General features: G+C 55.3%; 2 protein-coding genes across 2 annotated transcripts in view; one reads left to right on the top strand and one right to left on the bottom strand.

Moving 5' to 3' along the window:
• Positions 1-6,757, bottom strand: part of IL5RA (interleukin 5 receptor subunit alpha) — a 26,251-nt gene extending 19,494 nt beyond the window's left edge. Inside the window, exons 1-2 of the mRNA XM_064156170.1 lie at positions 6,623-6,757; positions 1,800-1,955 (exon numbers count right to left, since the gene is read on the bottom strand). Of these exons, the coding sequence (XP_064012240.1) occupies positions 1,800-1,923 (124 nt within the window). The 5' untranslated portion in view covers positions 1,924-1,955; positions 6,623-6,757. The remainder of the gene's footprint in view (positions 1-1,799; positions 1,956-6,622) is intronic.
• TRNT1 (tRNA nucleotidyl transferase 1) lies at positions 6,646-14,651 on the top strand. The gene is made up of 7 exons (XM_064156169.1): positions 6,646-6,793; positions 8,180-8,373; positions 9,888-10,026; positions 10,229-10,355; positions 11,267-11,460; positions 11,613-11,863; positions 13,675-14,651. The coding sequence occupies exons 1-7, from the start codon at positions 6,646-6,648 to the stop codon at positions 13,927-13,929; spliced, it is 1,308 nt and encodes a 435-aa protein (XP_064012239.1). The 3' UTR covers positions 13,930-14,651.

Here is a 14,651-nt window from a genome sequence, read left to right as displayed (position 1 = left end):
AGCACCTCAGCATCTCTCTTGAATCGAGCAGCCCAGAACTGGACACAGCACTCCAGGGGTGGCCTGAGCAGTGCTGAGCACAGGGGCACAAGAACCTCCCTTGTCCTGCTGCCCACACTGCTCCTGAGCCAGCCCAGGCTGCCATTGGCTCTGCTGCCCACCTGGGCACTGCTGCCTCCTCTGCAGCTCCTCTCTCCCAGCACCCCCAGCTCCCTCTCTGCCTGGCTGCTCTCAGCCACTCTGTCCCCAGCCTGCAGTGCTGCTTGGGGTTGTTGTGGCCAAAGTGCAGAACCCTGCACTTGGCCTTGTTCAGTCTCATCCCCTTGGCCTCTGCCCACCCATGCAGCCTGGCCAGGTCCCTCTGCAGGGACTTCATCAAAGAGGACTTTACTTGAAATCCATCTAATGTTTTCCAGCTCAGCAGTGGCACTAACATAATACCTTTGGCTTGTTAATTAGGCTCAGGTTGTTCAACCTGATCCCTTTAACTGCACCTGTGCCAAAGTGGGGCTGACTCTCACCCCCTTCAGCCTGCAGAACAGCAGGGTGTGGGGGCTGGCAAAGAGAAGGCTGCCAGCCACAGACAGTTCCACATGAGAGAAGAAACAAAGTGATGGGCAGAGGAATTAAGCACAAATGGAAGAAAGCATGGAAGGATGGGAAGGATCATTTCAGATGGCAGAGCAAGAGGGATTCCTGCAGCTCGTATGGAGATGAGGAGGAGCTCCTGCTGGGGGATAATGTGAGCATATCAAGAGCAAGGCAGTGAAATAATCAATCCACTCCCCACCATTTCTAGGGTTCTTCTGAGCCTGGCTGCCCCTTAATCACCATCTCCAAGCTAGTGAAGGGATTTCAGTCCCCACTTCTCCCATGATTTCAGCCTCTGATGCCCACCAGCTCAACTTTCAAGCATGCACCAGGAAAAATGCTTTCTAGAAACCACAGGGAGCTCCAATACAAACCATCCTGAAGTGTTTCCATTAAAATGGTCCTTGCTGGGATGCCAAAAAAGCCTTGAGATGACCACAAGTTGCCCCATTAAGGTTGCTAATGCAGCAGGATTATGCCAACGATGCTCTGTGCCACCTTCTTCCTGCAGCTAATTGTGCCTGGGACTAAAATTGCTCCCTGGAATTCCTTTGCTCTAGCTGGGTCAAACCAGGCCAGGAGCTCCTGAGCAGCCCAGAGGGCAAGTGGCATGGCACAAGTTGTGTCTGCTTGTCTCATGGTTCTTCCCTCTCAAAGAAACCTGTTCTCAGGCTCTGGCTGGGAATAAGCTGAGCCAGAGTGCAAATGGCCCAGGAATCAGAGAATGGTTTGGGTTGGACCTCTGAAGCTCTTCCAGTCCAATCTCCCTGCAGTCCCCAGGGACATCTGCAGCTACACCAAGCAGCTGACCTGCAGTGGCTCCAGGGATGGGGCAGCTCCCACCTCTCTGGCCAGCCTGGGACAGGCTCCCACCACATCCAGTGCACACAGTTTCCTCTCTAGTCTGACTCTCTGAGTTTATAGCCACCTCCCCTTGTCTTGTCACAAAAGGCCTTGCTCAGAGGTCAGTCCCCAGCTTCCTGATCAGCCCCTTTAAGTCCTGAAAAGCCACAAGCTGGTCACCCTGGAGCCTTTTCTTCTCCAGGCTGAACAGCCCCAACTCTCTCAGGCACAGGAGAGATGCTGTAGCCCTCCTGCCAGCAGGGTCACCCAAGCTCATGTGCTCCTGACATGCCCTGAGCTGTTTCATGCAGAACACTGCATCTGCCCATGCCAAAGCTGACGTTGGTAGCAGGAAAATGCCTTACCTTCTGCTGCTGGAGGTAGCTTTGGCTGAACCAAGTCTGTTGTCCAAAGGAGGATGAGAATAACTCTTCTCATGCTGGGCATACACTTTGGCTGGTAAATGAGCAGGGCCACAAGCCAGCACATGTGCCTTGGGGCTGCTTTGCAGAGGCTGCCAGCTGCAGAGGGACACAGGCAAGAGCTGAGCACAAAGGGCTGGGGAGGGTGGGGTGTGTGTCAGCAAAGCAAGGGCACTGCTGCCTTGCTGGGCACTGACTTCTTCCCTTGCAGGAAAGAACAGTCTAGATCAAAAGCCCAGATCATTCTAGAGAGTGAGTTTGGGAGTTCTTGTAGCTCCTCCTTCCTCTTAAAAGGTTACTCAAAAAAAGAATTGTAGAGTCCTGGAATGGTTTGGGTTGGAAAGGACCTGAAAGCCCATCCAGTTCCAACCCCCTGCCACAGGCAGGGACACCTCCTACCAGCCCAGGTTGCTCAAAGCCTTATCCAGCCTGGCCCTGAACACCTCCAGGGAGGGGAGAATCCACAACTGTTCCAGTGTTTCCCCACCCTCACTGCCAAGAACTTCTCCCTAATCTCCAGTCTAAATCTGTAGCTAAATTTAACCAACCACATGGCACAAAATCATAGAGTCAGCCAGGTGGGAAGAGAGCTCCAAGCTCCTCCAGCCCAGCCTAGCACCCAGCCCTGCCCAACCAACCAGACCATGGCACTAAGTCCAGAGCAGGGCAGCAAGGCTGGGGAGGGGCCTGGAGCACAGCCCTGTGAGGAGAGGCTGAGGGAGCTGGGGGGGTGCAGCCTGCAGCAGAGGAGGCTTAGGGCAGAGCTCATTGCTGCCTGCAGCTGCCTGCAGGGAGGCTGTAGCCAGGTGGGGTTGGGCTCTGCTGCCAGGCAGCCAGCAACAGAAGAAGGGGACACAGCCTGAAGCTGTGCCAGGGCAGGTTCAGGCTGGATGTTGTTAGGAAGTTGTTGTCAGAGAGAGTGATTGGCATTGGATTGAGCTGCCCAGGGAGGTGGTGGAGTGGCCGTGGCTGGAGGTGTTGAAGCCAAGCCTGGCTGGGGCACTTAGTGCCATGGTCTGGTTGGTTGGGCAGGGCTGGGTGCTAGGTTGGGCTGGCTGAGCTTGGAGCTCTCTGCCAACCTGGCTGATTCTATGGTTCTATGATCTCAGTGCCCACCTCCAGGCTAACTCTCCACTGTTAATTACTGGGTGTAAAAGGAGCTAGTTCAGTTTGTTTCTAGTTGAAATGAACACCTCCTGTTTGGTTTTTACTGCTTAAAGCCCAGGAGGTCCTTCTGCTTCCTGGAGATTGTGTCCCCAAGTGCTGGGAGCACAAGGCAGGATCTGTGTGTCATCACTCATGTAGAACCTAATAGAAACCACATCAAAACACAGAGCAGCAGCTTCCCAAAATCCCCTTACCAAAGAGAAACTCTCCCTCCCAGCCCAAGTGCACAGCTCCCCTGGGGCCCTCCAGCAATTGCTTGCTTGGAAAACATAATATTTTCAGATGGTAATGAGCAGAGAAAGCAGCTTTAAGCCATCAGTTCCCCCTGAACCTCCAATAAATAACCCAGGGATGGGAAGCACTCCAACTGATCACAGTTGGACTGCTTCTGCTGTGCAGTAACTCTGGTTTTGAGATGCTGGATGAGTGCTGAGGTCATTAAAATGCCTCCCAGTCTACCATGCAGTGTGCTTCTGAACAGCCAAGCCCACTCCTCTTCTGCATTCAGGGCTCAGATCCATCATCTGCCATCCTGCTCCCCAAAGGGAGTGTGAGGCAGACTGAACCTCTGGAGTGTGCTAATGGATTGTCCCTGGGCACTCACAGAAGCCAGCAAGGTAGAGGTTGGGGAGGGACCTCTGGAGTGTGCTAATGGATTATCCCTGGGCACTCACAGAAGCCAGCAAGGTAGAGGTTGGGGAGGGACCTCTGCAGCTCAGCCAGCCCAACCCCTCCTAGCTAAAGCATGGCACCCCCAGCAGCTTGCCCAGCAGCACAGTGCCCAGCTGGCCTTGGCAGCTCTCCATGCAAGGACACTCCACAGCCTCTCTGGGCAGCCTGCTCCAGGCCTCCAGCACCCTCACAGCAAACAGGCTCACAGGATGTCAGGGGTTGGAAGGGACCCAAAGGGCTCATCCAGTCCAACCCCCTGCCAGAGCAGGACCACACAATCCAGCTCAGGGCACACAGGAACACATCCACACAGGCCTGGAAAGGCTCCAGAGAAGGAGACTCCACAGCCTCTCTGGGCAGCCTGTGCCAGGGCTCTGGGACCCTTCCAGGCAAGAAGTTGCCCCTTGTGCTGAGCTGGAACCTCCTGTGCTGCAGCTTCCATCCATTGCTGGTTGTGCTGTGCCAGGGAGCAGTGAGCAGAGCCTGTCCCCCCCTCCTGACCCCCAGCCCTCAGATATTGATAAACATTGATTAAATCCCCTCTCAGTCTTCTCTTCTCCAGCCTAAGCAGCCCCAGGTCCCTCAGCCTCTCCTCCTCAGGCAGTACTCCAGTCCCCTCCTCATCCTCACAGCCCTCCATGCTGTTTTTCCTTAGACAGATGTGTGCCAGAGCCCTGGCACAGGCTGCCCAGGGGGGTTGTGAAGTCTCTCTGGAGACATCCAAACCCTGCCCAGATGTGTTCCTGTGTGATCTGCTCTAGGTGCTCCTGCTGTGGCAGGGGGGGTTTGGACTGGAGGAGCTTTGGAGGTCCCTTCCAGCCCCTGACGTTCTGGGATGCTCTGAACCTCCTGGGTTGCACTTTGTGCCCATTCGTTGCCCTGTCACTGGAGCACCAACAACAAAAGTCTGCCCCCACCGTTTTGTCATCCCCCCCTTTACCTGTGGAGTGCCCAGAGCTGTGTGAAGAGTCTGCTGGGCTTGCCAGGAGGTGCTCTGGGCCAGCTGCCCTGGGCTGCGCTCACAGCTGCTGCCCTTGGAGCGCGGCTGCGATGGGCACGGCTGGGGCTGGGTTGCACAAGGCTGCGCTGGAAAAGGGAACTGCACATCTCACCCCGGGCTGGGAGGCTCCACGCTGGCACTCAGCCTAGCCCGGGAGGGGTCCTCACACGCTCACTGAGGAGTCGTTCTAGTCCATGGGCTCCCAAGGGTGGCAAAGCTGCTCTGGAGAAGAGGGCTGGGGAGGAGCAGCTGGGGGAGCTGGGGGTTAGTCTGGAGGAGGTGAGGGAGACCTCATTGCTCTCTGCAGCACCCTCAGAGGAGGCTGGAGCCAGGTGGGGTTGGGCTCTTCTCCTCAGGGTCAGGTGATAAGAGAGGAAACGGCCAGGGTTAGGTTGGAGAGGAGGAACCATTTGTTTGCTGCAGCTGGCACAGGCTGCCAGGGAGGTGGGGGAATCCTCATCCCTGGGGGTGCTCTAGAAGGGTATGGTCATGGCATCTGGGGCCATGGTTTAGTGGCCATGGTGGGCTTAGGTTGGCAGTTGGGTTTGATGATCTCAGAGGTGTTTTCCTACCCAAGCAGCCCTGTGATTCAATGGCACTGAGCCAGGTTACTCAGAGAGGAGGGAGACCTGCCACTGGCATGGGCTGCCCAGGGAGGTGGTGGAGCCTACATCCCTGGAGGTGCTGCAGCCAAGCCTGGCTGGGGCACTTAGTGCCATGGTCTGGTTGGTTGGGCAGGGCTGGGTGCTGGGTTGGGCTGACTGAGCTTGGAGCTCTCTGCCAGCCTGCCTGATTCTATGCCACAATCAGGTCAGGTTGTCCGGAGCTCGGAGCCACCTGCTCTAGTTGCAGATGTCCCCGAGGTTGGACTGACCTTCAGAGGTCTCTTCCTACCCAAACCGCTCTGTGATCCTGTCTTAGACACTCCTGAGAGACCAACCAGCTCCACCCTGCGCTCCGTGGAGGACAGGGAACGTCGGACGGACGCGGAGGGACCCTCGGGAGCCAGCAGAGGGAGCGAGAGGCTGAGGGCAGAACTCATTGCTGTCTGCAACTGCCTGAGGGACATCGTGGAGAGGCTGCTGCTGGGCTCTGCTCACAGGTAACGACAGACCAAGGGGGAATGGCCTCAAGCTGAGGCTGGGGAGGTTTAGACTGGACATTAGGAAAATGTTTTTCACAGAAAGAGTGGTCAAGGACTGGAATGAGCTGCCCAGGGAGGTGGTGCAGTCTCCCAGCCTGTCCGTGTTTCAGGGTGGGTTGGATGTGGTGCTTGGGGCTATGGTTTGAGGTGAATCTTGTAGAGCAGGGCTCTAGGTTGGAGTTGGTGACCCTGAGGGACTCTGCCCGCCTGGGTGCTTCTGTGTGAGTCTGGGATTTCGAGTGTCGGGAGACAGCGGAGGGCATCTCGGACCCAGCAGAGGGCACCTCTGGAGGCAGCGGAGGGAACCTAGGACCCAGCAGAGGGCACCTCTGGAGGCAGCGGAGGGAACCTAGGACCCTGCAGAGGGCACCTCTGGAGGCAGCGGAGGGAGCCTAGGACCCGGCGGAGGGCACCTCTGGAGGCAGCGGAGGGAACCTAGGACCCAGCAGAGGGCACCTCTGGAGGCAGCGGAGGGCGCTTAGGACCCGGCGGAGGGCACCTCTGGCGGCAGCGGAGGGCGCTTAGGACCCGGCGGAGGGCGCTTAGGACCCGGCGGAGGGCGCGGGCGGGGCTCGGCGCCGCGGCAGGCAGGGGCGGGGCGGGGCGGGGCCGTGTCGCGGCTCTGAGCTCATCTGGCTGCGCCGGGCGGGGCCGCGGCAGGTGCGGCGGCGGCAGGGGCAGGAGCGGCGGCAGGGCCTGGCGCTGCGGCCCCGCGTGGGTAAGTGGCGGCCTGCGGGGGCCGGCAGAGCCTCTGCGGGGTCGGTGGGCTCGGCGAGGGCTGACCCCGTGCCGCTGTCTCTCCTCAGATGTGGGCCGAGCTGTTGCTTCTGCCGCGCAGGGCCGGGCCGCGGCTGCTGGCGCCGCTCCGCCGGCGGCACCGGGCGGCGGCCGCCATGAGGCTGCAGTCGCCGCAGTTCCAGGCGCTCTTCACGCCGGGGCTCCGCAGCGTGGCAGGTGGGTACGGCGGGCAGGGGGCGGAATCTGGGCGTCCCGAGTGCCGGGCAGTGTCCCCGCTCGGCGCGGCGTGAGGAGGAGCACAGCGTCCGCCTGGAGCGGGGCGGGAAGGCTCCGCGGCCTGTGTGCTGGCCAGGGGCGGGCAGGGGCTTGGCGGCCAGGTCCTGAGCAGAGTCATAGGCTCAGCCAGGCTGGGAGAGAGCTCCAGGCTCAGCCAGCCCAACCTAGCGCCCAGCCCTGCCCAACCAACCAGACCATGGCACTAAGTGCCCCAGCCAGGCTTGGCTGCAACACCTCCTGCCACAGCCACTCCACCACCTCCCTGCGCAGCCCATTCCACTTTCTCTGCCAACAACTTCCTAACAACATCCAGCCTGAACCTGCCCTGGCACAACTTGAGGCTGTGTCCCCTTCTTCTGTTGCTCCTTGCCTGGGGCAGTGTGGAGTTCTGGGGCAGGTGCTGTGTGTGCTGCTTTTTGACTCAAGCTGTTGTAACTTTAAAAGGAACCCCCAAATAAAGTCGGTGTGACCCAAAATTCCCCCAACAAATGCCTGCAAGTGACCAAAAATGATAATGAAAAATGATCCAAAATGACCTGGCAGAGCTCAGTGTTCATCAGCGGCCCTGAGATGGTGTCCCTGATGAAATCTGGGTTTGTGGTTCAGTGTATTCTGCCATAGTGAAGCTCAACACTTCTTCCTCGTTGGTTACTAATTACTAAAGAGTTTGGCAGCACTGCTCAGGCCACACCTTGAGTGCTGTGTCCAGTTCTGGGCCCCTCAATTCAGGAGAGATGTTGAGGTGCTGGAAGGTGTTTGGAGAAGGGCAGCAAGGCTGGGGAGGGGCCTGGAGCACAGCCCTGTGAGGAGAGGCTGAGGGAGCTGGGGGGGTGCAGCCTGCAGCAGAGGAGGCTCAGGGCAGAGCTCATTGCTGCCTGCAGCTGCCTGCAGGGAGGCTGTAGCCAGGTGGGGTTGGGCTCTGCTGCCAGGCAGCCAGCACCAGAACAAGGGGACGCAGCCTCAAGCTGTGCCAGGGCAGGTTGAGGCTGGATGTTGTTAGGAAGCTGTTGGCAGAGAGAGTGATTGGCATTGGAATGGGCTGCCCAGGGAGGTGGTGGAGTGGCTGTGGCTGGAGGTGTTGCAGCCAAGCCTGGCTGGGGCACTGAGTGCCATGGTCTGGTTGGTTGGGCAGGGCTGGGTGCTAGGTTGGGCTGGCTGAGCTTGGAGCTCTCTCCCAACCTGCCTGATTCTGTGATTCTACTAGACCAGAAGTTGGCTTTGAACACTTCCAGCTTGGAGCCCCCCCAGCTTCTCAGGTACTGGCTACCTCTGAGCTGTGGGGTGTTTGTTTGAGAAAGTGCTTTTTGCTTTTCCCTTCCTTCCCAGAAATGTTTGAGAAGAAGAGCTACGAGCTGAGGATAGCAGGAGGTGCTGTGAGGGATCTGCTCAGCGGGGTGACGCCGCAGGACATCGACTTTGCCACTACAGCCACACCAGCAGAGATGAAGGAGATGTTCACAGCTGCTGGTGTTCGTCTGATCAACAACAAGGGAGAAAGACATGGAACCATAACTGCCAGGGTTGGTGTATGACTTTTCCTTGGGCCTTTTCTAACTCTATCAGAAAATGTGCAGCAGAACCCATAGAAGACTGGAAGGTTGCTCCTTCCGTGTTGAAATAGCACAGGGAGAGGTTAAATGTCTTTAAAGGGTGGAGTCACAGAGGGGTGGGGGTTGGAAGGGACCACTGAAGGTCACTGAGTGCCAGAGCAGGATCATCTAGGACAGATCACATAACAACATCTCCAGGTGGGCCTTGAAACTCTCTAGAGATGGAGACTCGCTCACCTCTCTGGGCAGCCTGCTCCAGTGCTCTGCCACACTCAAACAAGTTCCCTCTCACATTCAGATGGAACCTCCTGAGTTTGAGAGTCTGCTCATTCCCTCTTGTCCTGCCACTGGGGCCCACTGAGAAGAGTCTGGCCCCAGCTTCCTGACACCCACCCCTTAGCTCTGTGTAAGCATTCATAAGTTCCCCCCTCAGCCTCCTCTTCTCCAAGCTGAGCAGCCCCAGCACTGCCAGCCTGTCCTCAGAGGAGAGATGTTCCAGTCCCCTCAGGATCCTCCTGGCCCTCTGCTGGACACTCTGCAGTGGTTGGTTGTCCTTCCTGAGCTGGGGCTGGAGGGCCTGGTTTGATTACTTGTGGAATTCACTCCATGACCACGGGTTAATGCCTGTTACCTCTGCATAACTCATCTGTGCTGTTGAGTCACCACGAGAAAAGATTATGTGGGTCACCCATGTGGGCCACAGGTAATGTGGGGAAGTTGATCCTAGTGTTTCCTGCTCCTGACTGAGGAGTCTTGCTTCCTCCTCCCTCATTCCCCTGCTCCCCTGCCTTTTCTCCTCTCATCTGCAGGCTACCTAGCAAATGTAAGGGTAACCATAGAATGATTTGGGTTGGAAGGGACCTCAGAGATCATCTCCTCTAACCTCCCCACCGTGGGCAGGGACACCTCTCAACTAGACTCAGCTGCTCAAGGCCTCATCCAGCCTGGCCTTGAGCACACCCGAGCAGGAGGCAGCCACAGCCTCCCTGAGCAGCCTGTTTCAGAGTCTCACCACCCTCATGCTGAAGAACTTCTTCCTCTAACCCTGCTCTGCCTCACCTTTAAACCATTTCCCCTTGGCCTGTCGCTGGACACCCTCAGGAAAAGTCACTCTGTAGCTTTCCTGCAGGATCCCCTCAGCTATTGGCAGGCAGCTCTGAGGTGTCCCTGGAGTCTTCTCCAGGCTGAGCAGAGCTGCTCCAGCCCTTGAATCATCTTCGTAGCCTCCTTTGGGCTCATTCCAATAGCTCTGTCCCCTCCTTCTGCTGGGGACACCAGAAGTGGAGTCAGGACTGGAGATGATGTCTCAGCAGAGCAGAAGTGGTGTTCATAGCTCTTGCTTATGTGCTGAGTAGGTGACCGTGGGGCCTGCTGGTGTGTGTGTATCCAGCTTGAGCACACAAACATCAGGCTGAAGGAGGGGTGGGGTCTGGGCACTGCTCTTGCTGAGTGTGTTGCAGTGACACTGCCTGTGGGATTTTCAGCTCCATGACCAGAACTTTGAGATCACCACTCTGAGGATAGATATCGTCACCGACGGCCGCCACGCCGAGGTGGAGTTCACCACTGACTGGCACAAGGATGCTGAAAGGAGGGACCTGACTGTCAACTCCATGTTTTTAGGTAAACTCTTGCTGCATTTCAGAGGAAAGCAGTAAATTCTCTCAGTCTGATTCTCTTTTAGTATTGCTGGCAGCTGAGAGGCCTCTGCAGAGAGGAGAAGTGAGCTGATCACGTTTTGTATTTGCAAGTGAACCTGTTTCACTGTGCCAGCCACGTTTGTGAGTTCCTCTCCTTTATATTCCTTTTTCCCTTCTTTGCCTAGGTTTGGATGGGATGCTGTATGACTTTTTTAATGGCTATGAAGACTTGAAGAACAAGAGGATCAGATTTGTGGGGAAGGCAAGTGAGAGAATACAAGAAGATTATTTGCGAATCCTGAGATACTTCAGGTACTCAGTTTTGCCTTTCCTAGATCCTGGAATCCTAGAATGGCTCAGGCCTCAGACATCATCTGCTCCAACCTCCCCACCAAGGGCAGGGACATCTCTCAGCTAGACTCAGCTGCTCAATGGCCTTGAACACTCCCAGGCAGGAGGCAGCCACAGCCTCCCTGAGCAGCCTGTTCCAGAGTCTCACCACCCTCATGCTGAAGAGCTGCTTCTTCAGCTCCAGTCTAACCCTGCCCTGCCTGAGCTTCAAACCATCCCCCCTTGGCCTGTCTTTAGACACCCTTGAGACAAACCCCTCTGCAGCCTTCCTGCAGGATCTCTTCAGCCCCTGGAAGGCAGCTCTGAGGTCCCCCTAGAGTATTCTCTTCTCCAGGCTGCACACCCCCAGCTCCCTCAGCCTGGCATCACAGCAGAGCTGCTCCAGCCCATGGATCACCTCTGTGGCCTCCTCTGGCCTTACTCCAGCAGCTCTGTGTCCTGATGCTGGGGATAGCAGAACTGGAGGCAGCATTTGAAGTGGAGTCTCAGCAGAGCCAAGGGGCACAATCCCCTCTCCTGCCCTGCTGCCCACACTGCTCTGGCCGCAGCCCGGCACACAGCTGCCTGCTGGGCTGCAGGAGGGCACTGCTGGCTCCTGGGGAGCTGCTCAGCAACCAACACCCCCAGGTCTCTTTCTGCAAAGCTACTCTCAGCCTTTGTAGGGAAGGGTGGAAGGGTTCAGAAACGTGCAAAATAGACCAGTGATGGCAAACAGGTTGTAGTTATCATCATCTTCTTTCCTGTAGTGTCTTAGGCTATTTAACAGCCACGACATTGACTCTCTACACAACAAATAGCTACTACTACCCAGGAAGCAGCAGTAAGTGACATCGTTGCTCTGAGTCTAACACAAAGCTGGTTTGTTTGGCCAGGTTTTATGGAAGAATTGCAGAAAATGCTGGTGATCATGAGGCTGAGACACTGCAGGCCATTAAAGAGAATGCCAAAGGTTTGGCTGGAATATCAGGAGAGAGGATTTGGGTGGAACTGAAAAAAGTGCTGCTTGGAAACCACGTCAGTCATTTGGTTCGCCTCATGTACGAGCTGGATGTTGCCCAGTACGTAGGTAAGGTGATGTGAAGAGTGATTTTCTTCATGTGCAAACACAACTGCAGCGTGGCCAAGTCAGCTAAAACTTCCCTTCACCCAGGACATGGTGTTTTGCTGTGTTAGCACTCAGGTTTCTGACTAACTCCCTTTCTTTGTGTGCCCCTTCAGGCTTGCCTCTCGATGGAGATTTAGAGGAATTTGACAGAGTCACTAAAAATATTGCACAGCTGTCTCCAAAACCAATGACTGTTCTGACAGCACTCTTCAAGGTGAAGGAGGATGTCACCAACCTTGATCTGAGGCTGAAAATCTCCAAAGAGGAGAAGAACCTTGGCCTGTTTTTAGTGAAGCACCGACAGGAGTTAACCAAAGCGTCAGGTCCAGAACCTCTCAGACCCTACCAGGACTTCATCATGGATGTGAGTGCATTTTCATCCTGCTTCACTCTGGTCTCTACAGCAGATGTTGAGTCTCCACAGTGCAAAACCAAGCTTGATGAGACTTGGAGCAGCCTGGTCTTGTGGGATGTGTCCCTGCCCATGGCAGGGAGATTGATCTTTAAGGTCCCTTCCAACTCGAGTTGTTCTCTCAATGGCTTAGATTGGAAGGGACCTCAGAGATCATCTGCTCCAAGCTTCCTGCCATGGGCAGGGATGGCTCTCAACTAGAGAGGTATGTGTTAGTAAAGCAAGGACACTGCTGCCTGGCTGGGGATTGACTTCCTTTCCTTCCAGGAAAGAACAGTCTAGAACAAAGAGTTCCATATCATTCTAGATGTGGTTGCTCCAGGCCTTATCCAGCCTGGCTTTGTTCACATCTCTTTTCATTTGGTTGTTTATGCTCTCTTATTTCATACATCTGGTTCTGCTTATTTTCATCTGAAAAATCCAACACCAAGAGAATAATGTTTGCATAATTGCCTTTAATGAAATAAATCTAGTGAGCACACTGTCTCCTGCACTGGCTGGGCAGGAGGGCCCAGAGAGTGGTAGTTGGTGGAGTTAAATCCAACTGGCAGATGGTCACTAGTGGTGTTCCTCGGGGGTCTGTGTTGGGACCACTTCTTTTTAACATCATTATTGATGACCTGGATTGAGGCATAGAGTGTGTCAGCAGGAAGTTTGCAGATGACACCAAGTTAGATGGCAGTGTTGATTTGAATGAGAGTAGAGAGACCTGGAGAGGCTGGATCAGCAGGCCAGCATGAATGGGATGAGGTCCTGCACTTGGGTCACAACCACCCCAATCAGTGCTACGGTCTTGGTGCAGTCAGAAAGGGACATGGGTGTTGTAATAGACAGGCGCTGAATATGAGGCAGCAGTGTGCCCAGGCAGCCAAGAAGGCCAATGGCATCCTGGCTTGGATTAAAACTGCTGTGGCCAGCAGGAGCAGGGAGGTGATTGTGCCCTTGGACTGGGCTCTGGTGAGGTTACACCTCCAGTGTTGTGTTCAGTTTTGGGCACCACAATGCAAGAGAGATGTGGAGGTGCTGGAGCAGGTCCAGAGGAGGGCAACGAAGCTGTGGAAGGGCCTGGAGAGTAAATCTGATGAGGAGCAACTGAGGGAGCTGGGGATGGTTAGTGTGAGGAAGAGGAGGCTCATTGCTGTCTGCAGGTACCTGTAGGGACACTGTGGAGAGGCTGCTGCTGGGCTCTGCTCACAGGGAACTGGAGACAGAACCAGGGGGAATGGCCTCAAGCTGAGGCTGGGGAGGTTTAGATTGGACATTAGGAGAAAGGTTTTCTGTGGAGAGAGTGTTCAGGGCCTGGAATGAGCTGCCCAGGGAGGTGGTGCAGTTCCCCAGCCTGGCTGTGTTTCAGGCTGGTTTGGATGTGGTGCTTGGGGCTATGGTTTAAGGTGACTCTTGTAGAGCAGGGTTCTAGGTTGGACTTGGTGACCCTGAGGGGCTTTGCCAGCCTGCATGGTGCTGTGATTCTGTGGAATATCCAAGGAGGAGGCAGTGATGTACTGGGATGCATTAAGAAAAGTGTGGCCAGCAGGTCGAGGTTCTGCTCCCCTCTGCTAGCACCTCTGCAGTTGGAGATTGAAGGGAATGGTTACAACCATTACCTGAAATTCAAGAAGCCTCCAAGCATCTCCCAGATCCAAGTTAGGACTTGATCTAGGAGAGATCTTAACTTCTATAGTTAGAACTTGTAGCAGAATGCTGGGATGAGACTAACACAACACTGAGCCCCATTTGAGCTGTTGTCTGCTGTTCTCTTTTAGTCTAGGGAAGCCAACACCATCTCCAAGATCTGTGAGCTCCTCAAATACCAAGGAGAAGAACATCTTCTGCAAGAGATGCAGCAATGGACTGTCCCTGTTTTCCCTGTCAGTGGCCATGACCTCAGAAAGCTGGGGGTGTCTTCTGGGAAAGACATTGGAGCTGCCTTGCAGCAGTTACGGGAGGAGTGGAAGAAGAGTGGCTACCACATGGATAAAGAGGAGCTGCTGAGCTGCCTGAAGAGGCTGGACAACTGAGTAACAGTGGCGAGCTCCTCCTGCCCTGCTCTGTGTGGAACTCAGCATTGGCACCTGCCGCAGGGAAGACCTTCAGCCAGCAGGGTCCTGCTGTTCCTAACCCATCCTTTCCACGAGGAGAGGTTCAGTTCTGTGCTAATGTAAAACCTGCTCTGCCAAATTTCACACCCTCGAGCTCTGGCTGTGTTCTGATGTTAAATGGCACTTCTTTGGCAGGACTCTGGAGTACTGCAGGTAACACCAGGATGGTTTTGGTTATACTTGAGAAGAAGAAAAAACAACAACAACCTTAAAAAGGTGGGGTTTTTCCTTATGTCATCTGGATATCATCAGGTATGGTTTTTGTCTAGAATGACAAGGCCTCTTGAAATGAGGAGCTCTGACTCCTCCTGCAGTTGGAGGTCAGCAGCAGTGCTGACTCCAGCCTTACTATGTAAACGTAGAGTCTGTTGGCTGTACAGGTTTGTACTTTTCAGATTTCCAGGAGCAGCTCTGGAGTTAAAGGGGGACTGGGGTGAGCCAGTATCACCACCTTCTTGTCCCTGCACCAGTTGTTTCAGTAGTTTGTTTAGCATTGAGGAACTAAATCCTCGGGGAAGTGGTGAAGGGCTCTGCAGTCTTTGCAGCTTTATGTGGGAAGCTCTGGATAAGAGTGGAAGGGAAAGGAACATGGAGTGTGGGCAGGAGGACAAGGGAGATTCTCCTGCCCCTCTGGACTCCTC

The sequence above is a fragment of the Pogoniulus pusillus genome, chromosome 16 (genome assembly GCF_015220805.1).
Source record: "Pogoniulus pusillus isolate bPogPus1 chromosome 16, bPogPus1.pri, whole genome shotgun sequence".
Classification (NCBI taxonomy): Eukaryota; Metazoa; Chordata; class Aves; order Piciformes; family Lybiidae; genus Pogoniulus; species Pogoniulus pusillus.
This window is presented reverse-complemented; position numbering and strand designations above follow the sequence as displayed.